This window comes from Propithecus coquereli, unplaced genomic scaffold, assembly GCF_000956105.1.
Source record: "Propithecus coquereli isolate 6110/MARCELLA unplaced genomic scaffold, Pcoq_1.0 Scaffold34, whole genome shotgun sequence".
NCBI classification, from domain to species: Eukaryota; Metazoa; Chordata; class Mammalia; order Primates; family Indriidae; genus Propithecus; species Propithecus coquereli.
The window spans coordinates 5,671,048-5,695,633 of record NW_012149063.1 but is presented as its reverse complement, the minus strand read 5'-3'; the positions used below and the strand labels follow the sequence as shown (position 1 = coordinate 5,695,633).

The following is a 24,586-nucleotide window of genomic DNA, read 5'->3' as shown; positions in this document are numbered from 1 at the left end:
CTTTTTAACTCTCATTCTCTCACAAGGGTAGAGTGGAGTTTCCCAGGAGCTACGTAATGTGAGACAACACCATTGCTCTGACAGTTACGAGCATGTATGCATGTAGGATGGTGGAATTTGGGGATGATCTTGCACCTTATTTTTATGCTTTCAATAAACATTCCACACAGGCAATATCTAATTTATAAAGTCTTGAATAAACCCCACAGAATCTCTCTAAAGCACTGATAGCCACTATCACTTAAATCTGGCAGAAACCCCAATTTGGTCATAGAATATCTGTATGAGAGAAGGAAAAACTACACTAGGAAATTCAACACAGATTAGTAAGGAACAAAGATATTTAATCAGACAGCCTTAGCCCAGGGCAAGGATGCCAACCAGGTGAATGCAGAAGAAGTAGGCATCAAGGGGCGGGGTGAATCACCAAAGCCCACTGCTGGAAGACACAATTCTCAGCCTTTGCTGCCCAGGGGACCCATGTGAGGAGATTTAACAAGCTACTGATGCCTGGCCCCATCTTCTAGAGATTCTAGTTTCATCAGTCTATCGAGGGCCCAGGCATGGGAATTTTTTGAAAAAGCTCCCCGGATAATTCTAATGTGAAACCAGTTTTAAGAACTATAACTATAAATGATGAAAGATATCAAAAAGTTCTTCATCCCTTCCAAATAATATATTTTGATACAATATGAACTGTTGCTGTATATTTTATTCTTTCCATTCACATAATTTGTGGCTCTGCCTTCTTTAATTTGCAAACCAAAAAGGGAGGGGGACACTAATGTTTTCAATTCATAAGGCACAGAAGTAACCAATCAATCAACATTAACTTTGACCACTCCGGTCAGCAAGGCAGGATTTAAATAAAGGTATCTTTATTTTATAATGAGATGGCCCAGGAAGCTGGAGAGCTTTGCAAAAAGTCGTCCAGCAAAGTTGGGTTAAACCAGGAATAGATTGGAGTTTCAGGCCCGACCGCTCGACCACATCAACAGCCTTTGGAAGGTCTGTCTTGCATTTATCGGTTTGGGCTAGAGAGCTCAAAACCCTGAAGCCAGTGAGATCAAACAGGGGCAAGACTGCAGGAATTCAGAGAGGCCAACCCTGTCACTGAACACCCTGCTGCTTCTTCCTCAGTCTCAGACGCTCTGCCCCGGTGACTGTGCCCTAACCTCTCACAGCAGCCTGGAGACTACGCAGGAGTGGAATTTGGCCCCACAAGAGCAGGAAAGTCCCATGACCACAGGGCTTTCTGCACATAAAGAGCTTAACAATATCCTCCAGGCCACACCACGAGTTCCTCCTGTAAGTCTCAAGTTCTTAAAGTTTTCCCAACTAGAACTGCCTTTGCCTGGAGAAACCCATTAAACCTCGGAGCGGATTTCTCCAGATGATGACTGAACACCAAACAAAAAACAAAACCAGGCATTCGGAAACACAACACATGACACCCACCAAGGACAGGCTGAGCTCTCACCAGCCCTGCCTGGGGGCCCAGCAAAGGAGGAGAACACAGAGTGCCACACAACACAACCACGGAGTGAAGAAACCCGGCCCTTTTCTGTGTGCTCAGTCCCTCGGGACAAGGCTGCCGCAAACACTATCATTTGGTCAACTGACCCCAATCCTTTAGGGATGCTGAAAAACAGCCTTGTTACCCACATAAGAATTCGGAACCAGATCGCTTTGTCTTTGGATGAAACGAGACCCCGGGTGGAAATGAATCTCTCCCTCTCCTCCCTCTAGGTCCTTCAGCTCACTGTACCTTTCTTAGAGCATTTTTCAGTTTGTCTTGTATTTGTGTTTGTGATTGCCTGTCTTCTCCACTGGATTGCAAACCACAGAAAGGCAGACGTGGTGTATTTTGCACCTCCATGTGGTGGGAACCAAGTACATTTACTGAATATGACAGAAGCTTCTTAGAGATGAAATTTTTAAAGTGGCATCAATTATCCCTGAGTTGAGCAGCTGTTTGGAAGGGCAGGCTGCCCAGTAGGTCAGCTGAATGAGTGAAGAGGCCCACTGTGAGATAAAAGTGCAGGAGAGAGGGTGGGGGTGAGGTGGCAACAGAGTGCGGGCAACCGCACAGCCAAGGGAGGCATTTCAGAACCTCTGTTAACAGCAGCTCCTAAAAGACCTGAGCATCCACTGTATGCTCCTGAAATGAGCACCCACAGATGCACCAGCTCAGAGGAAGTGACTACTGGTTACAGCACCCTGCCAACAGGCCTACCGAGCAGCATCTGGTTATTCCTGGCATCTGCCAGTCAAGCCTTGATCTGTTCAGACCCCCTGATCATCTTCTGAGAAACAGTGGGATCATAGCCTGGGGAGCAGGTAGAACTTCAAGTTATCAATAATGTAACAGAATGCCCATAAACACTAAGGACTTCATATAGTCTGAGATCTACAGGCAAGATACTTACCAGGCATCCAGAGAGTAAAATACCATCACCCTCAATCTGTTTCTTGACCAAAATTCATTTTTAATATGTGCCATGCAACTATGTCACTAGATAAATACATGTATTTAATATTGATGTGATAAATGTGACTCTGCCTAGTTATGAACAACTATCTTTGTTTATCTTTTAGAAACATATTTAAGATCATAAGGCTAAATAAACATCCTTCACCATCAGAAAAAGATGAGCTGCCACTCACTCTCTGCCCCCACACACACTACAGACAAAGATGAAATCAAATTATGTCAGTGCCATGGCACATATTTAGGTCTGGTGAAACATAATTAGAAAAGCCAGAGATGTTTTTGAGCATAATTCCAAAATGCAAACAGTGGCATGTACTATTGCTCCACTCTCCCACCCTCTCTGAAGAATAAAAAAAAATCCATTCTGACCTTGTAGAGCATACGTCCTTCTTTTTCCGTCTCTCAGAGTTCTCAGACATCCAGTGAGTATCTATCCTTTATCTGGCAGCAAAATGTACCTTCATCTCCGTGAATTCCCTGTTCTTATCTACTAGTGGGTGTCTCTCAGTCCAGAGAGGAAATCGGTGTGATGGTTCCCCAGGAACGCTCAGGCAGTAAAGGAAAAGATTTCCTTTTTATTTTTTTAAACTTTAGTTAGCTCCTAATAACTTCACTCCCTTCCTTTCTGGATTTGAATCATTTTGTCACTCCATGGAAAAGCCCGAAGACACAGGAGTGAAGCCCTGGTGCAGACGTAGGTCTAAGTCATCGGAGCAGCTTCCGCTTGGTTTTAAAGAATCAGAACTGTGAGGAGAGAGACAAGAGAACCAGCCAACAGGATGTGTGTGGCTGGAGTTCCTGGCATGAAGTCTTGGCTTTCATGTTTATTTTTGGATGTATTTTTCTTAGCCCTTTGATGCAAATTTCTGGCCTGGGAAGTAACCCTGAAGTAAAAGTTCCGAAGTTGTCAAAAGTAAGCATGGGCTACTGACTTGGAAGAAGGCAAGCCCCTTGGCTGCCCGACTCCAGTTACTCCTTAGATGAGGGTGCGGGTCCCGGGGCATTAACAGGCAGGCGAGGGGCTGCCTGTCTGCGGATAGGCCATGCAGTCCCGCCTCAATACCCAGGCCCGCTAAACACCCGTGTGAAATGCCAGTTCACCTAGAAAGCCCACCATTAATGCAAAGTGAAACAACCTGAAATTGTTAGCATGTTAAATAAAGCCATAAAACCCACCAAAGGACTTCTGAGATATTTATGTTCTGAGACATTACGTTTTAAGCATTTGGCTTTCACTTTTCTGACAGCTGCAGACAGATAGGAACATCAAGCCTATTCAAACAGAAGCAGATGCCTCTGGAAGGTATACTACTTTAATATGCTTTTTAAAGCACATGAGCAAAGACTAACCTGCCATCGTTTCAACAGTTCTTATTCTCATATTAATGAAGGATTATTAATGGAAAAGGGCTTTTCCCCCTATGTATTCTAAAAAAGGCAGTAAATAGAAATAACTAAAAAGCTTTTCAGTTCCACAACTGCTAACATATCTGAATAACCTTACAGAAAAAAAAAATTTCTGAAAATTAAGGAATAGACTTTTTCTTCAACAGCATTTTCTACTCTTGGCAATATTCCTGTTTACTAATTGCTTTCTTTTCCTAAGACAGAAACATGAACCACCTTATTTTTATCACTCAGTTTTATATCTCATAAGGCATGAAATAGATTAACAATATGTAGTTAACAATATTTACTGAGGCCACAGCTACTTTTGGGGAATAAACTCTACTGGAGCAATCATCATATCCAAGCAATGGTTCTCTGTGACATGTTTTGCCTTGGTTGGAATAAAATCACAATAGAATGCCAAAGAGGTTTCTGGATAACAATTACAGCTAAGAAACCACTTTTATTGTGACACAAGTCAGACTACAAATTTAAAATATTGCTTTTGTTTTTAACAGCTCTGTAATTTTATTATTGTCTTTAAATTTCCAAAGACTTTATTCATAAATATGTATTATTTTGAATATGCTTAAACATGGCTCACTGTTCAAGCATATTCAAAATAAAGGAAAATTTTTTGCCAGAATGATGTTCATGCAATTGAAACACAGGTAAACAGCTGGTAACCACTAGTTCAAGGGCCTTCCAGGAGCATCTTTTATGGATTTGACCGAGAGTGCCTCTCTAAATCTACTTTCCTGAACACACTGGACTCATCACCTCATTCAATTTCATGTATTAGGAATATTCCATGTGAAGATGTCAGAACATGCCACAACCCTGAAAGCACCCTCTTACACACACAACATTAGACAGAAATTCAGGAAAAAAAAACAACAAAAAACCTCTCATTGTTGTTCTAACCATTGGAAACCCTCTTATATGTGCTGAGAAGAAATTCATGGAACTGGACAGTAAATCAGCTTTATATTTATTTCAAGCGCTACCATCAATCATAAATATCCATAATGTTGGATCAACTATTAATAACTAGTTTAAACTTCCAAGCCTACACTTAACTGCTTTGTCATTTAACTGCCTTACTGAGGGTAGAAAATGCCACTAGTGTCAAAGAGTTTAAATTATAAATTATAATTGTCTCAAGAACTAAAAATGGTATTTCAAGACTTTTAAATTAATTTTCTTCTGTGTGTAATTCAGAAACATAACTATCTCCAATATTTCTCTCTCTTTCTCTCTGCCCGTTTCTTCCTCCCTCCTGAAATGTTACTGGAAAATGAGATGTTCTATACCCTAGTTAATATTTTTTATTAAGTTCTAATATCAAGAAGGCATAAATGGAGACATTATTTACCAAGTCCAAATAAATTTACTATAATTCACTTACGCGAAGAAAATATGACCTAACTAAAACGGAGCAACCCAGCACCTTCCAATCTGACCATGAATTGGCAACTGAAATAGGGAAAGGGAGGAGGAAAGACAGTACTAATATTTTCATTAGGAAAGATGTAGGTACAAAGAAAAGTATCAAGCTGCTACCTCAATTATATATTGGGGATTATTTTATGTATTTGTAGAGACTATTGAATAAATGCTTCTGGTCAGATTTATACCAATAACTTTTAAAAAATACTCTGGATGCTGCCCATTTGACTTACAATATAATAGACAATATAAAACAAGAGATATTTGGGATTAATTGAATGGGATTTCAAAATCTCACATGTGGTTCTCTGAATATATACCTCTGGAAGCCCAGGAAACTTGCCTTTGGCCCAGAAAGGAAGGGGGATTTGTGTGGCCATTAAAGTCTCAAGTGTAAGATATAAAATAGAGTATTTGCTCAGCCTATTAAAGGACTATTTTCAGACTGAGCTAGCTGTCAATAATTGGGGATCATAATTTTCAGTTAGGAGTAACTCGGAATCCCGATGGGAATGTTCTAGCCTTCAGCCACTGTAAGTGATGTCAAGAGCACATACAGGAGACAAAGCTAAACATCAGAGTGCCTGCCGTAAGATGCACCCAGCATGCCATTCCTCCAGAGTAAAAAGTCCAATGAGAGGCACATGCCCATTGGACCCATGATTCAGGTTCTCTAATTTTTACTGTTGGGAACCTATCGCCTGACGCGGACCCTGAGCAGCTTACCTACCAACAGTAGAGGCCTTACCTAGTTCACCTTTCTGCTGCCTTCTTTTTGCCACCTCCCAGGTCAGTGATGATTCAGGAGTCTGCCTGAATACTGAAGCTACATCATTCTTCCCTACATAGTTCTTCCCTTTTGATATTCGGCTGACAAGACTAATTTAGATTTCAGCTGCCAGTACAAGCTTAGGTTTTAATTTTGCTAATAGTTATCATTTACCAGTACAATGGATGGCTGGATTATTTATTAACCTTATGATCTGCCATAATTAAGGAATAGGTGTTCTGGCTATCAAATATTTTGCTAGCAGATTAGTGTGTATGTCATGAATAAATCACTAATATTCAAAGTAGAGAAATAAAATTTATGTAATGATAATGACATACTGTGAAATTATATGATTGATTTATTTTATTTTATTTCTCCTCCCCCCCACCCTGAGAGCAGGAACATGAATATATATGTATATGTATATACACACATCTATATACATACACATACATCATATACATATATCTGATTAGATCAACACAGGAGATATTCATTATATGTTGAATAAATGAGCAGTAAAATAAACCCAATCTTTCTTATTCAGAAGGTACTTTAGAACTGCACAACTTTTTAGGCTTATCATGTGCTGCATATGCACAAGCATGCCCATCAATAAATTTTTGATTAACAGATCACTAGGTAATGGGGTTTATTGCATTTTCAGTTTAGACAGTTAAATCATTGATTGAGCTCCTAATTCACACTCTACACTTAGTTTCATGGACAGGCAAGTAAAATGAAACATCCCTGACTAATTTCTTACTCACTGTGAGAAATATCTAACTAATCTCTCACTGTTCACTTATTCAACACATACCTAATGTCTTTCATGTTGATCTAATTTTATTTTATTTGCCCACCCTGTATAAAAAGTCAGACTAAAAACTCTACCCACCCTTTTCAGTTCTAAATGGTTCTCTGAAACTTGCCCACAGTATGGATCAGAAATCATGCTCTGGGGGTTACAGGTGAGGGGTTGGACCCACGGAGCTGCAAAACATGAGGCACAGTTTGGGACGGCACAGACAGTGCTCAATATCAGTGTCCCTATTTAACAATTTTCCTCTAGGGAAATATCTGTGGAAAACATTTCTAAAGCATATTCAGATATGACTTAACCAAGGGATCAAACTTACTGTCATTAATAGTGGAGCAACCAGACATTATGATCCTCCTGATGTACTCAGCCTCACCTTTGACATTTTCTTGCCAAAAATGCTTGACTTGATCTAATCAAGCCTCTAGCCTAACTTCCATTTACAGGAAACCCTGGGGTAGAGGTGCAAAAAAAGATACCATGAAAAAATAATCAGACAAATCTTGGGAGACATTAACCTGGCCTTTTTAACAAGTCAATGCCATGATGGGGGTGTGGGTCAAGAAGGGAGGAAGAGGAGAGAAAGAGAGAGGGAGAGACAGAGAGAGAGAGAGACTGACTTAGATATAACAATTGAATGTAATATATATGGCTCTTTATTAGAGCCTGTTTGCAAAAAGAGTTATAAAAGATATTTATGAAACAATTCAGGATATTTAAAATATAGACTGGGTATTAGATGATATTAGGATATTACTGTTAGTTTTATAGGTGAGATATGGGTATGTAGCAGGATATTCTAAGTTTTTTGAGATACATGCTGAATATTCAGGGTGAAATGTCACGACTTCTATCATTTACATTAAAGGGGTTCAGCAAAAAAACAGGCAAAGATGAAGCAAATATGGCTCCATGTTAACAACTGCTGAACTAAGAGGGAGTGAATGGGTGTTCATTGTACCATATTTGATTTTCTGTCTGTTTCAAAATTTTTTAAACAATAAACTTGTTTTAATGTTCACAGGTAGCAACTTCTTAGGAACTTCCTTCACAGCACTGAGGGCTCCTAATTAAAAAAATGTTTTCAATATTTCCACAAACCATCCTCTCTCAGCAATTTGAGTAAGTCATACAGACAAAAGCAGGTATAAAGACACACATCACGGGTAATCATTTTTGTTCTTAAACTATTTGATTACACAAAATTCTTTTTAGATCGAGTTTTCCAAATTCCCTTTTTGAAAAAGACTTTTCGGTTTATCTTTTAAAATGAAAGATCCAAAAAATGGCTTATTTGTCTCAAGCTTGGTCCCTTTTAATTAACAGAAATCCTTTCTATACACACCTCATGCAAACCTACTTTCGATTTTCCTTCCTAAAACTAGCTTTTGTCTCTGAACTTTACAGAGCGGTTGGAGCTCTTTAATATTTTCTAAGAGAAATATTTCAAACAAGTAACCCCACAATTTATTCACTACTGCCAAGAATAAAAGTAACAGGTTTTACCACCAAGGCCTTCCAAGGCTTTGCATGACTTTTAAGGCAAAGCATCACTCATTCACCTGCAGGTTGGCTTCCTAATACAGCTGTCATTTGTTTGGCTCTGGAGGAAACTATTTGATTACACAAAATTCTTTTTAGATCAAGTTTAAAATCTTAGCCACACTGGGACAAGTGGCGAAGCCTGCCTGCTCTATGGGTTAACACTTGGACATACTGAGCCAAGGACAAAGACAAGGAGCAAACCACAGGTTAAAATCAGAAGTGTAAAGAACTGAAAAGGAATGAACGTAAAAGATGCAAGGCTTAGCTGGGCCTTTCTAAAGTGCTCTATTTGCCATTGCTGCATATAAGGTGATTTATTCCTCATACTTGTTGTAAATGAGTGCAACACCCTAAGGGGCGCTGGTAAGCATCAGTAAATGCAAAAGCCACCAGGACCAGTTGCGTCCATCCACTGCTGTGCCACCTATGCATTTTGAAGTTGGCAAGTAACCAGACATCTTTATGCACCTCCATTTCCCATACCTTATTATAGGGCACATCATTTTTAAAAGCATTTAAATGAAGCAGATGTTAACCCCATTCATTCCACTTTCCCCGGGAACATGTCAATGATGATTTTTAAAATGCAAAAGAAAATGTCAAAGTATTTTGTTCCCTGGTTAAGAATACATCTGTTGAATAGGAGGGAGAAAATACATAAAACACTCTATGGTCATTCAAGAAATAATTATAAGGTATGTCAAACTGCAGAAAATTGAGCAAGCACTAAATTAAAAAAAAAAAAGATATCTTGTGTCAAAATGGCTTTTTTACTCACTCATTTCAAAAACAAGTTTTGAAAATTAAATTCCATCCACCAGCTCAGAACAGAACACATTAAGGCTTGACTGTAATGCCATTATCCATGTGGCAGCTCCCTTTCTTTTCTGAAACCGCATTAATTGACAAAGAAGCCTTGGGGCTCACCTCCCATAGTGCCTTGAAGTCCTTCTGCTCGATGCGGAGCAGTTCACTGCTCTCCCTGGTGACGATGGTCGCATGGCGGGGTGTGTTGTCCAGAATGGACTCTCCAAAGGCCGTCCCAATTCCAAGGGTACAGATGGTCACTGCATCCTGCGAATCCCAAAAACTGGTCATTAGGAAATTAAGTATCTAATGGATAGGTGAGTTTTCTTTCCTTTAATCGAAGTATCATTTGTACAAAATAAAACACCCAATTTAACCGTACAGTTCAATAAGTTTTGACAAACAGATACACTGGTGTAATTACCCCCCAAATCAAGACAGACCATTTCTATCACGCTTGAAAGTTCTTTCATACCCCTGTCCAGGCAAGACCCTTTTTTCAGAGGTAATCACTGTTCTGATTTCTGTCACCATAAAGGAGTTTTGCCTGTTTTGGAACTTCATGTAAAAGGAATTAGACAATATTTTTTTATTTGTGTCTGGCTTCTTTTGCCCAACAAATGTGTGTAAGATTCATCCATCTTATTGCATAGATCAGTAATTTTTTCCTCATATTGATGAATGGTTTTCCATTGTGTGGGTGTGCCATAATTTGTTCGCCCATAATCCTATTGGTGGACATTTGGGTTGTTTCTAGTTTGGGCATATTATGAATAAAGCTGCTAACAATAATCTTACCTTTTTATATAACTGATTACTATCTGCTTTAAGAAAATGGGAGAAATCTATTGAAGATGAACTGAGTTTTTTTTTGTTTTTGTTTTTAGTGAGAGAGTGTAGTTACAATATTTAAATAGGAAACTGCAATAGGTATGTTACTAGGTCAGTCTGTTTGAAGAAATGAGGAAACTGAGGGTGAGAGTGATGATGGACTCACACAGCCACAGTTCACACAGCCAAGTAGTACGGCCAGATTCTAACTGACTATCTGACTATAGATTTCCAAGCTTTTTGTATCATGCTGCCTCCTGCAGCCACAACAGAGTAAAAACATCAGCCGATGAAATACAGTGTGACTAGTTTATAAAATGTTGTGAATCAATGATTTGAAAGTTTCTTAAGGATTACTAAAAAGGTAATTTCCTCTCTGCATGCAACATTGGTGACAATGTTTGGATTTAATCTTAACTAGTTTCAGATAATGCAAACAGCTACTCAAAACCACCTGGACATTAATTTTGCAAGGTATTATAAACTAAGGGAGCCACACAAGGGTAATCCGCTGAGTTAGAAAGCACCGTTTTCCTTTCATGCACCTAATATACAATAATAGGCAAATGTTATTAAGATCAAGTTAGTGACTCTGTAATCACATTACTAAGACAAATGCCCAGAAGAATCCAGTTCCTTGAACCATAGCAAATTGTTCCTGCACAGATACTACCATATAAAATTATGTTCAGGAAAATAAGATCAATAATATCTCAGAAAAGAATAAAAGATCAGGGGAGAACTTAAGAATAGCCTGCTAATAAATCTTCCAGAAAGGCAATTGCAAACAAATTCACTCAGAAAAAAAATATCCCCAGAACTGAAATATCAATACTCAGTGAGTTAGGTACCTCTTGAGTAATTTTTAAATTCTAGTAAAAATACAAGCTAGATTATGATAAATCATACACTATCACAAATTCTCTACAATAGGGGGTTCCCTTGAAACTCCCACTAACTTACTTCATTTTTTCTATCACTTGAACCCTTCAGAAACAATTCTTTCACCTAATTTTTATTTTCCAATGTTAAGTTCTATTTTAAAACTTGAGAGAGGGACCATAAGTATTACTGTTGCCACCATCCACATAGCTTATGTACGATGGTTATTTGCAAAGTCTAATGCAAAAGAATTAGGGAGTTCTTGGTTATTCTTGAGCTAGTTATAGAGCTTATGGATTAACCAGTCTTCTTCTTTATCACTTCCCATCCCTGACATATGTAGTTTGTCGCCAAACAGTACACAAGGAAAAATAGGTTGTGAAATGCACATGAGCCTGTCCTTTTGCCACTGAACAGCTCTTGTAATAAAGACTAAAGACAAAAGGAGATTTAAACTTTACCATATATACACACACAAACACACACACACATATATACACACATCATATATAACAAAATTTAGTCATGGTAGTGTTGCCAACCGCACTTCTCAGTGTATTTCACTGTGTCAGGACCTCCTCTGCAAAGGGAGGACCACGCCAGCGAGTGCCCAGCTGGGATCACTGTCTCAAGCACCCTGGCTGTTTCCAGGAACCCACACTCTCCTACCAAAGCTGAGTGTGGGATCAGTCCGTTCTATATCTCCTCCTCCTTGACGCTTGCTCCACTCCAATTTAAGGGCAGAGAGTTACAAATTACAAGATACGATCTTAGAATTAGGACTGGAAAATCGCACCTGAAAGAACTATTATTTGCAAGTTCAAACTTTACTTTCAGCAGGTTTGGAGTATTTTTCAGACAAATCTACTTAGAAATCTGAATGGAGTTGGGGGTATGGGTTGGGCACTGGTGTGATTGGGCACAGGGAAGTAGAAGGTGCCAAGAAGAACATTTTCACTCCATAGACTAATCGCTACCTTTATAGCCCATGGGTGCTAGGCCTTATTTACATCGGATCCCAGGCAGGGCCTCGCAGTGTGCTCAGAAAATAATTATCAAATGACGAAATTTACATCCAAATGTTCTCTCATTTAGCAGAATCAGTATATGTTGCTCAATATGCACGTTGAAAGGCAGGATAAACGCAGACAAGAGAAATGTGAGTCGATATGGAAGAAGCACTCTCCTTCAGTCCATACCAACATCTAGCCAGATCTCTTCGGGTCAGAGTTTCAAGTCTGAAGCCCTGTAGATGTGCTCAATGCATGCCTCAGCCTGTTGCTGACGGTGTCTGTTTCTAAATGCAACATTATGACTTATTTTAAGCTTTCATATACTCTAGAGGTCTGCTCACATCTCAATCCTTACTTAATAGGCATTATTCAAAAGAACATTTTTATTTTATGTTCATTTGCAAATTAATGTTCAGAGAGGCCATGTTCAGAGAGGCCATCTGAACGAACATGTTTACAGTGACATAGAGACTGAAGAAAATCCCCTACTCGGGGAATATGAAACAATAACAGTGAAGGAATGTCCTGTTTTGCAGTAAGATGGCAATTTATTTCGAGGACTTTCAAATGGGAAATGAAGATTTAGTGTCTTCAATATATGAAGGTGCGTTTAGCAGATGCTGCTGGAGCCCTGCCGATTCCCTACCCACCCCTAAAGTCATTCATAGCTTTCTGGACAGTTCTGTACGGTGTCCTACCTCCAGCATCTGCATCGTTGCTCTGCCTGTGGGCAGAGTGCTAGGCAATCAAAGCCTTTCGGGTGCTTCCTCCACCAAGAAGGCAGGAGAATGGGAGGAGAAATATCCCAGCTTCCTTGCCCTGCAGTTCCTTAGAGGGTCCCCTGAAGGAGTGAGCCCAGTTGCCCACAGTGGAAACTTTCTTATTAACACACTTTCATGGGCTATCCCCCCTTCCTTGTCTAGCTTCCCCACTCCCTGACCAAATTTCCTGGGGTCATCTCCACAAAACTACTGCAGCCAAATACTTGTCTCCAGGTCTGCTTCTGGGGAAACCCTAAACAAGAGAGTGCGTTAGCCACTATGGCTGTGGGGTTTAGATGACACTGAGACCTCTGGGAGGTGCTAGACCACACCAGCACTCACAGAGAGACTTCAGTGATGGGGACAGAGACAGCTATTCACTCACCATTGGGTCAGACACATCGTTAGTGCAGTATGCCTTGGCTGACACATGGGAAGACCTCACTGTGTTAGGAAAACATACTGGGTCACCCGAGATCAATTCTACTATATAACAAGAGGCAATGGGCTTTTAAAAAAAATGACCTACAGCACATTGTTGATATGTCCTCTGATTTCTTCCTCCTATCTGATCCAGCTATCTCCTATCCATCTACCTGATCACTCCTTCTCCTCCTTCGGGAATGCAGATCTTTCTTACTTACCCACAGATCCTTAATAGTAATATATGTCCCACTGTGCAGCAGCACAGATGTGGGTCTGCATGGCTGTGAGTGGAGGACTGGGCCATGCACTGGACCAGGTGTCTTGACTATGATGCTTCATTTATTTCTTACAACAGATAAATGAGATAATGTATTTAAACTGTTTTACACAGTGCCTGACTCAAAACACACGCTTAATAAACTGTAGTAGTAACACAATCCCACAACATCAGTATTATTATTGCTGTTTTACAGGTTGAGCAAAATCAAGCTCAGAGATGTTCACTAACTTGCCCACAACCACGGCTAATAAGTAGAAGTGCTGAGATTAGAAATTAGTTAGTCTAATTATCTATCCCTATACTTCTTAAATTGTCATAGGAAATATAAGTACCTCTTGCCAAAGCTCAGCAGGAAAATTGATTAAGATATTAATTTAATTCGTATAGGTTCTTTTTTCCATCAACCAACCTGTATAGTTATTGAATACCAAATAAGCCCAAATCACCAGGGAAAATATAAAACATTTGGCATTTTTCCCCTGTAATCCTCCGGTTCCAACATGGGGGTCCACTTGACCCTCCCTAGAGGATCAAATCCATCCCAGGAAATCCCCTATTCATTAGGAGAAATTTAAGCAATTATAAGGCAGTAATTAAAAATCAAATCAGCATTTTCTGCCCTTCCCATGCCGATCCTGTGCCCCATTTCTAATAATGGAGTTCCTACATCAGTTGGAGAAACCAAGTTTCTGTCCTTCTGAGTCTCTGCCTTCATAACCTGCTGGGTATCCTAATTCTTCTCCAAGTAATAATGTCTTGTCCTGACAGCCCTCCCGGGCCCCAGTTTCTCTCTGGCAGTCCTTCCATGGCCAGACCTCTTAGTCAGCCTGCCCACCGCCCACGTCCACCACTGGGCCCACTTCCTGACGCTCCCCTCGGGGGGCCAGGCCTCATCATGCTCCCACTCGTTAGACCTGCCTTGGCCCTTCCCACACTGATCTGGGGGCTATGTCACCCACCTTCCTGCTTCCTCTCCCCCTCCTGCCTAGCGCTGCCTGCACATGCCCTCTAGCCATTTCCCGCTGCCACCAAGGGCAGCCTGCCGTTTCCAGGCTCTCCTCTACCTGGCTGTGCACCCACTGAGGTTAAGAACAATATCTTGGCACAGTGTTTTCAGTGGGTACGCAGGGTCTAGTTAACTCTGTTCATAAAAGTTGGTATTAGGTAAGTTAATAAAGATGTCCACAAAGCCACCCCTGATGGAATGCGGGGTAACATCAGGCAGAGGACACACATGTAGAAGCACCCAGAAGAGAACAGTCAACGCTCGGCAGAGAAAATCCCCTTGGGGCAGCAGAGTGAAAAAAGCACATGGGCCTTGGTAGACCCAGACTCATCTCTGCCAATTATTAGCTGGTGGCTTTGAGCAAAATGCTCCCTGGAGCTTCAGTATCCTCGTTTATAAAATGGGCATAATCTTTCTAATAAGATTATTACCAGTATTAAGTAGAAATAAAATAATATATAGACAGAGTCCTGTATAGTTCTGGGCACATAGTAGGGGCTCCATAAATAATGGAAAATATTATTTCTAACTTAGTCATATTTATATACATGTATAGTTATCCATGTTTCTAAAAAACAAATTCTTTTTTTTCTATTATTTAAATAACAGAGAATCTCTATATTCATTTTGTATTAATCTTCAACTAATGATGGTTTTCAACACTTAAATTCCAAGTTTCTGGGTCCCCTAGTCTGGATGTCAAGTGGTTTGAATGATCTGCAAAACACTTCAGCTCGCTAGGGGAGCTTGTCTTCAAAGGAACCCTTCTGACGAATCATGCTGTAAATCAAAGAATCCTTTTGTACTGTAACTAATCACCCCTAATTTATCTGCTTTGTATGTCTGAATTATGGTATCCCGGATTTTCTTAAAGTAGGCATTCTCATATGAGGCATTTTATTTGTTTGTTTCATTATAAACATAGCTACAGTATGAAAATGGGAATGGTGTTAAGAAAGCCAATGGTTATATGTCACTGATAATTAAGATTGTTATCCAAGCTAAGAAACCGGTGTCTGGCAAATAATGACTATAACCATTAGCTGAAATCTAACTTACACAAGTTATAGACATTCTGATGAAATTTAAAATAGATAAAAATCAATAAAAGAGGCATAAGAATTATCTGTGATAAATACATCAAGATATTTTTAAAAAATTGTCCTGTAACTTTAAGGGCTATCGGGTCTTTTTATTATGCATATTGAACTCACTTCCATATCCAGGGCTTAAGAAGAGTTCATTGTCTCATGGCAAATTTATGTTTTGGATACACAATGAGTTAACACCAAGGAACGAATTGGTCCTTTATATTCGGAGGGCCAGAAACATAAATTCCTTTTTCTTTTTTAGAGACCGGGTCTTGCTATGCTGCCCAGGCTAGAGTGCAATGACTATTTGCAGGCTTGAGCATAGCTCACTACAGCCTCAAACTCCTGGGCTCAAGTGATGCTCTTACTCACCTCAGCCCCCCGAGGACTACAGGCGTGCACCACTGCGCCTGGCCCAGAAACATAAACTCTTACAAGGCAAATACTTCTACAATTTTTATTTTAGGCCTATAGGCAATACTTGTCATTAAGTTTCATAGCACTTTGGTTTATTTCATGAGCTTAAATTTAGGACCGGAATTTACTGAGTGCTCCAAGTCCCTTCAAATAATAAAATTTAATGGAACCCAATCTCTTAATTTGTCAAGATGTTAGATTGTATGTGCTGTCAAAATGATTTATTGCCAAAGCAAGAAGGCAAAATACTTCTAATTCGAATGTGTTTTCTAACAAACAGCAAAGACAAGGTCTGTTACTTTTAGAACACTTCCCTAAAATCAGCATGTTAGGCACAGCTTAACAAGATCAGACAAGCTGGCTGTGGGAAGGTTTGATGAAAATGGACTAGCATTAGCATTCCGGTAACTGAATCAGGGAGACCAGCCCATTTTAGCAGAGAGCCAATGTGTCCAGCACTGTGGAGCAGTTTTACATCCACCCAAACAAAGAATTACATGGCAACAAAACTAAATACAGGATGCAGGATGCTAAATAAACTCCCAATCAGTTCCTAACAAATAGCCTGACCTGAGCACAGATAAGTGGGAAGAGATTACAAACAACTGCTGTGGACTTGGCACCTTTCACGTTTTATGGGCTCAATAAATGTGTTCAGAAATGTGCTCAGAAAAATGAGATGGAGACATTCTCTGTTCGAAAATAAGGGAGCGAAGTGAGTGAATGGAAGAATCAGAGAGGCAAAGACAGAATGAGAGAGAGACAGAGAGATCCCCGTTACAGCAAAACATGTCTTTCCTTATGAACAAAAATGTAATGCTTAGAAACGTGTTTGTTGCAAAGGCAAAGAAGAGAGGGCAAATAAAAGTACATTACTTTAGGGAGAAAATCAGTAAGAGATCTTTTTCTGAAATTGGGCTAAAATTCGCCAGAGAAGTTCACAGTGACAGATGAGGGGATAAAATTAAGTGATGACCGAGGCCAAGTGCAGCCCAGATTCTCTTATCCATGAAATGGCTGCACAATATTATTAAACTTGCTGTTTGAAATCCCAAATACATTTCCTCCTTTTTCTATTCTAGCACTGCCCTCTTGTGATAAAATCATAGTATTGCAGGTGTTGCAACCTACAGCACTCCGTTTTAGGCAACCAACTTTTCTTTCTTTAACTGGTGGTTTTAAAAAGCCCAGGTGGCAGGTGCAGTGGTGCGTCTGTAGTCCCAGACACTCGGGAGGCTGAGGCAGGAGGATGGCTTGAGCCCAGGAGCTCGAGGCTGCAGTGAGCTATGATCACGCACTACAGCCTGGGCGACAGAGTGGGACTCCGTCTCTTCTGAAAACAAAACAAAATAAAACAAAACCAAAAGCACAGGATCTCTTGTTCTATCCCAGGCTTTGTACTAAGTGCTTTACATAAATCAGCTCATTTAAGGTAGGAATTGGGATCCTGAATTTACAAATAATCTAACTGTGCATACCCACAGACAATTAAGTAGCGGAGATAGGATTTCAAAGGAGGTCTGAATTTAACTGCTGTGTCTTGCATTAATTAGTTAAATATTAACACTTTAAATGAGCACCTGTAATGAAGATGTAGAGGTTTTAATGAATCAATAAACCACCCCATTCCCTAATTTGCAGCATGAACTTCTGTTCTGTCAGCAGCCATCAGAAATTCTTTTTTCATATAACTGGAAAAAAATTTTTTTTGTTTATTTATTTATTTGAGACAGAGTCTCACTCTGTTTGTTGCCTGGGCTAGAGTGCCATGTGTCAGCCTAGCTTACAGCAACCTCAAACTCCTGGGCTCAAGCGATCCTCTTGCCTCGACCTCCTGAGTAGCTGGGACTACAGGCACACGCCACCACACCTGGCTAATTTTTTTTATTTTTAGTAGAGACAGGGACTCACTCTTGCTCAGGCTGGTCTCGAACTCCTGGTCTCGAGCTCAAGCGATCCTCCCGCCTTGGCCTCCCAGAGTGCTAGCATTACAGGTGTGAGCCACCACGCCCAGTCGACTGGAAAAATTTTATACTTTTTTGGTATGAAGATTAAATTCTTACAGATTTCTAAAATTTAGGTATTTACTAAATGCCAAAAATGTCCCTCACCTATAAAATCTGCAGAAAAAAACAGGACCTTCTCTCTGACACACACACACACACACACACACACACACACACACACACACAGAGCTGGGTAATGTTGTCTGATATAGTGAGGTTTATAAGCCTATTTATTGTTTTGAAGCTTATTTATTGCTTGTAACTTGCTTTAATGTTCACCTCTAACCCTAAATCCATTAAAATATTAGTGAGGAAAAAATACACCCATAGTGTTATTCATTCTAGTGGGAGTGTAAAATGTCTGACTTTTAGACCACTGAAGTTACACAGGTACCCGAGACAGGAGAGGTTCTTGTGCCCCAGAATTCAGTGGTGGACACCTAAAGGCATTTGTCCCGGCCAGGCTTAGGTAGGAGACTGAGGGTGCAGACAGGTGTTCCTGGGGAACTGGAAGTATGAATTCTTGATGGGATCCATGCTGCTGGTGGAAATCTCCACGGATGTGCGAGCCAGCTTGGGACACTTTTGAGGATGAAGTGGTCTGTGGGCAGGTCCCCTTGCCGGGTCCTCTGAGTTTCACAGGGTAAGACAAGGAATGGCCACGGCAGGATCAGGGACAGTGTCTGAGGAGCTGGGAGATGCTCTGACAATTACGCAGAGCAGTAAGAGTGTTTTTGAGGTTTTGTTTTATGGAGTAGTGGAGTAAATATAGTTTATGGAAAGATACTTGCAAGGACTTGTAAGTCTCCAAAAGTTCCTCATAGTAATAGGAACAGAATAATCTATGCATTTCCCAGAATTCTTAGGACAATTCTGGGACAATTCTGTCTTAGGACAAGGCAGTAACAAAAGAAGTGAAAGCAATGCAGCACCAGCTCCCAGGGAGGGTCTCCGAGATGTAGGGCATTTTCCCTCCCCATCCAGGGGCTTTTCTCTCCCCTCCAGGCTCTTGAAGCCTTGGGTTGGGTGGACTTAGCCAAGGGGGACGCCGGGCAGCAGAAGCGGAGTGTGGCTCTGGGCCCTGCCTGGGAGGGCCTGACTGTGTGAGGGACAGGAAAGGGGCCGGTTCTGGCGCTCAGCGGGAGTGTCCACCACTAGCTGAAACAGGCAGGAAGGTAACGGGAATTTATGAGTTAAATAAGATATTTATGCCCTATGTAGTCTTGAAATATATATAGTTATATCTTTCTATCACTGTACATTAATAAGAAAGAGAGTGCTTTTGCTTAGGGAAAAACATCCATCAAACCAATAATAGCTACTGAACGCACAGTATAAAAATACTGTCGCGGTCTGTGGAGGGCTGCCTTCCTGAGGTATTCCCCACTTCCTTCAGCAGCATCGCCATCCACCTCTTCACTGAGTCAGGAGCTCCCCATCTCTCAGCCCTACATCCATCAGCATCAGTTCTAAGCATTCCACCTGCGCCTGTGCAGACCGTACCTCGCCTTCCCTCCCCCACCGCCCACACTTGTCCGTCCCACCCCTCACAGGGAGCACTCATTTCACTGCGCATCTCCAGATCCGAAACAGGCTGGGACAGGCCCCCCTGGAGCAGCTTGGAGATGGGGGGGGTGTGGAGCTCAGAGCTGGCATCAGACATGCAGGAGTGGGGTCGGAGGAGCTGCAGGGAAAATGTCCTCCCCACATTCGTATTCCTAAGTGGCTCGGGCCTCACCTCCCTTCCTTCCCATTCACACACTTCCAGATGTCTCCTGTTCCACCCTGAAGGCCAAGCACTTGAGCCCCAGAATCACAAAGAACTGCCCCTGACCTTGGGCAAGTTATCGAACATCTAGCCTGTAAAAGGAGACTCATCCTAGCATTAAAGGCAGGATGGCACTGTGTGAGCAGCCGGTGAGGTCGTGCTCGGCCTGCGGGAGGCGCCCCACTGCCAGGAGCCAGCCCCGCCCTGCTCTCACTGTCCTAGCTCCAGGACGCGCTAGGACGCGGCTAACACCCCACTGAGGGGCATTTGCCACTGCACCCCCTCTGACTCTCGGATGAGAAGGCAGCACACAGGGCAGGGAGGGACAGGCTAGCGAGAAACCCTGCCCTGCCCTCTTGTAAAGACTTCATTCTGAGCTGTGACCTCTTTGCTCTCTCCTCAGTTCTCTCTTAGCCTCTTGGAGCTTTTCTTTTGTCTCTTTTATCACCCCAGCCCCACCTTTTTCATGAGTGAGCAGCAGAAGAACATGCCATTTGGAGTATGTCAGACCCGAATCCAAATGTTAGTTTGCCTGTGTACATCTGCGTGGCCCTGGGAAAGCTGCACCCAAGGTTGCTAAGCCCCGTTTCCAAGGCCGGTGGTGAGGTAGAAATGAATGCCGGAAGATGAACTCAGAGAGTGTACACGGAAGCCCTGGCACGGTGTAACACAGAGAAGGCATTAGCAGTGATCGTTTCTGGCCTCAAGGACAGGAATTCCAGGTCTTTCCTTCTTCCTCTCCCCAAGGCCCATCACCCACCCCCGTTTCACTCCCCATTGGGGTATATTATGGTTCATTTTATGTGTCAACTTGACAAGAGTATGGTGGCCAGTTATTTGGTCAAATTTGAGTCTAGCTGTTGCTGTAAAGATATTTTTATGATGTGATTAACATTTACAATCAGTAGACCTCGAATAAAGTAGATTACTCTCCATAAAGTGAGTGTGCCTCTTCCAATCAATTGAAGGTCTTAAGAGCAAATAGGTTTCCCTTGAGGTTTCCCAGAGAAGAAGGAATTCTGCTTCCAGACTGCAACATAGAAATTCTGCCAGAGTTTCCAGCCTTCGTACTCAAGACTGCAACAATGGCTGGGTGTGGTGGCTCACGTCTGTAATCCCAGCACTCTGGGAGGCGGAGGTGGGAGGATCGCTGGAGCCCAGGAGTTCGAGACTGCAGTGAGCTATGATTGTGCCACTGCACTCCAGCCTGGGTGACAGAGTGAGACCCCTTCTCAAAAACAAACAAAAAGACTGCAACAAAAACCCTCACCTGAATCTCCAACCTGCCAGTTTGCCCTACAGATGTCAGACTTGCCTGCCTCCACAACTGTGTGAGCCAATCTGTCAAAATAAATCTCTCTCTCCTATTGCTCTGTTTCTCTGAAGAACCCTGACTTACACAGGGCACTCCTCTGCCAAGCTAACCAATCATCCTGATTAGCCCACCCTGCTAGTGGGCAGAGACCCACAGCCCATTACAAGGCCAGCACAGGTGGATACGGAGTTTTCGTTTCTCCTTTTTAGGCATCTTGGCCTAAAAGGGGGTTCAGCCATCCTGCCCATTCTCCTTAGGTTCTTTCTCTTATGTGGCTGGACCCGTGTTCTGCCCCCCAGAGCTGGCTGGAAGGCTGGGCCCTGCTTGTCTCAGGCTATGCTCTGGAGCGCTGGAGTGTGTAGGGGTCGATGTACTTTCTCTTCCTTTTATCTGAGGGATATGACTCAGTCCAGAACACTCTGGCTGAACATTGTGGAATGAAGTCCATGAAGGAGGCATTAAGCCAGAGTGGGTTTTAAGCTAATAATTCCAATAATTCCTAACAACCAAGAGAAGATTAAGTCCAGCTTAGAAAAGTCCTCTGCACTGGTTTTGAGGTCAAAACCACAGCTAAAATCCAAGATTAAAGGCTTATTAAAATTTCTTTAAACCCACAGCTAAACCCAAGTTTAACTCAGCTATTCTTTGCGAAGACCTCATGGTGAGAGGAAACTGATCCAGGGCAGTATTCCTGAAGCCCCTGGCCAAGTGCTATTTTAATAACTCCCAAATCTCGGGCCAGCTCTGACATCTGGTGTGTGGGCACATCGGTGCTGATGCTACTTATCACCCCCTTTGGCACGTCTGCTCTTCCTCTTCTCTCCTGCAGTCTCTCCTCCCTGAGCTTCCCCTCCTCAATTCTCACCTTCCTTCGCTTTCCTCTCTTTCCTCACCTTTCTCTTCTTAGCTTCTCCCCTCTCTCCATCGTCACTCAATCGGGGCCACCTCAAGCAGCAGGAGGGGCCACCCCAACCCCTGTCCCCTCAACACATCTGTGGAGGTGAAACCTGGGGAAGGGAATCACCAGGAGCAGCTCTAAGCTAAGAACCAGAGGGTGCCCACCTGGACGGCACCTACAGGTGGGAGATGTGCAGAGAGAAAGGACACAGGGTAATCTGGAAAGACGACAGAAGGTGGAGAGAGAGGGCATTTGCACGTTTCATCCTATTTCTTGTGAGTCAGTGGTGGGGGGCAGTGGCTAAGAGCATGTGTTCAGGTGCCTGACTGCTTGGGTTTTAATCTTGGTTCCCCTGATTTCTAGATTTGTTACTTGAGGCAAGTTATTTAACCACTCAGGGACTTGTTTTCTCATCTGTAAAATGAGAACAGTAACATGACCTACCTTATAAATTTGTTGTGAGGATTTCAGGAGTAAATAAATGCATGTTAAGTGCTTGGGACATTGCCAAGCAAATATCCCAGAAATCCTGGATAAACTGAATATGGATAAATATCTTAGATATGGCAAATGTCCAAGAAACGCTAGCTGTTCTCAGTCCTGTTGGGAAACTGAAGCAGCTTACAAGAATCAAACCCACCTCTCACTTGACCCTCTCCTTCTAAGAGAAAACCAGCCTTGTGAGAGAGGGGAAGAGGGAAAGTACCATCAAAGTCGGGAAGCACAAGTTCCACTCAGTGTCCAATGGAACGCACTGATGCACAGAAAGAGTACACTGTGAGTTATGTAGGATTTGGACACTGCCCAGATACTAACTATCCATTACAATGGATACAACACAGGAAACTATATTCCAAATTCCAAATGACCATCTTACCAACAATCTTTGGGATACCACTCCATTTTTAATATAGAAACTGCCCACAACTCCAACATGCACATAGGTCCCTACAAAATTTAAACCTGTAATTTCATGTGTCATAAATGTTTCTCACATTTGAAGTGTGCTACTTATGAAAAAGGCTCAGAAACACTGTCTTAAACATGGTATTTGGCTGTAGATTATTTGCCCACTTAACTAATTCTTTGATTGTTCTTGATTCTTTCTGATTTTACAATTAACCAATTCTCTTCCCTCAGTTTTTATCTGAATCCTGATAAAATAAAGAAATAAGAATTGGAACATTTTCATAGTGACACTTGAAGGTGGCCCTTTAGGGGCCCTACTTTTCAGATTTGAGGTTCTTGGCTCTAAACAGGAAGGTTATATACATTTAGGCCACATGCCATAATGACAGAGCAAGTGTCACTGCGGATATGAAAGGAGACTCTAGGTCCAATTTTAAATATTCACAAATATTGTGAAGAGAAAAAAGGACATGAGTTTTATCTTACTAGGATGTCAAACTCCTCAGAGGTGACTAACGAAGATAAAAAAACAAACAAGTGCTGTACTTTATTAATAATAAATAATATTATTGGCCCTCCCACATTTGGAAAGATGAGGTGGAGAAATAGAGATTTTAGGGGAATCACATTTTCCGTGCACCACTGGAGCTCCTAAAAGGCTGATGAGGTCACTTCTAGGATGAAAAAAAGTCAGGATACAAGACAGAGAAAGGATCCAAGAGGAAACCTACGAAGACTTGCTTCTCCTTCCCCTTTGCTTACACTTCACCTTATACAACAATAATTGATCACATTGCAATTGTTTGCATTTCCCAATAGACTGCAAGCTCCTGCAAGGTAGGCAATGTGTTCTTGCATTCCATGTATCAACAGCTGGCATCATACTCAAATCATGGAAGACTTTCAATATATATGTCTGTTGAGTAACTTAATAAAGGAATCCAACAAATACTACTAAATCCCTTATTATGGGGAAGAGGAAGTAGATTTGAAAATGTAATTTTGAAGACATAGGGATAATGTATCTTTAAAAAATAAAAATAATAAATATTACTTTAAAAAAAATAACATATATTACCTGGTGACTGCTGGTCTCAGATACTTTAACATCCAAAGACCCTGCCAGGACAGCATACCAGTTTGTTCCAATATCACCCTGGCGAAATACTGGAGAAGAAATAGTGATGTAAATATACCAAATACAAGTTAGTTTTACTCTCTGATCTGACAGTTTTTCACTGGTTATCATAAGCATGACTTGGACCTAACTGAGCTTACCACCTTTCCCCTATCTGTTTCCCACAAGAACATGACATGTTTTCCTTTACCTCATCTATCAACAAAGCTATATCCTATTTATTCAATATTCTATGAAGTGAAACTCTATTAAACAGAACTCTTCCATACTTACAGAGCTGTAATAACAGATGATAACCCCAAATGCTGTAGGATCCTTCAAATTTAAGAAGAATTGGCTGATATTCTACATAGTTTATCTTAAATACGTTTCATTGTATTGTGATTTTTGGAAAATGATTACTACAGATGGGATACATATTAACAGAATACTGGACCACCACCCCAATTTCCTAAATCTATATTAAAAGCAATGTGTTGGCCGGGCGCGGTGGCTCACGCCTGTAATCCTAGCACTCTGGGAGGCCGAGGTGGGCGGATTGTTTGAGCTCAGGAGTTCAAGACCAGCCT

At 41.5% G+C, this 24,586-nt stretch overlaps 1 protein-coding gene across 2 annotated transcripts in view; it reads right to left on the bottom strand.

Moving 5' to 3' along the window:
- RAPGEF4 (Rap guanine nucleotide exchange factor (GEF) 4) overlaps positions 1 to 24,586 on the bottom strand; it is a 298,433-nt gene that overhangs the window by 223,050 nt on the left and 50,797 nt on the right. The window contains exons 3-4 of one of the 2 annotated variants that reach the window (XM_012650785.1): positions 23,958 to 24,046; positions 9,397 to 9,543 (exon numbers count right to left, since the gene is read on the bottom strand). In XM_012650785.1, coding sequence (XP_012506239.1) covers positions 9,397 to 9,543; positions 23,958 to 24,046 — 236 coding nt within the window. Of the gene's footprint in view, positions 1 to 2,863; positions 3,231 to 9,396; positions 9,544 to 23,957; positions 24,047 to 24,586 lie in introns of those variants that run through there. The other variant, XM_012650786.1, reaches the window with a different exon arrangement.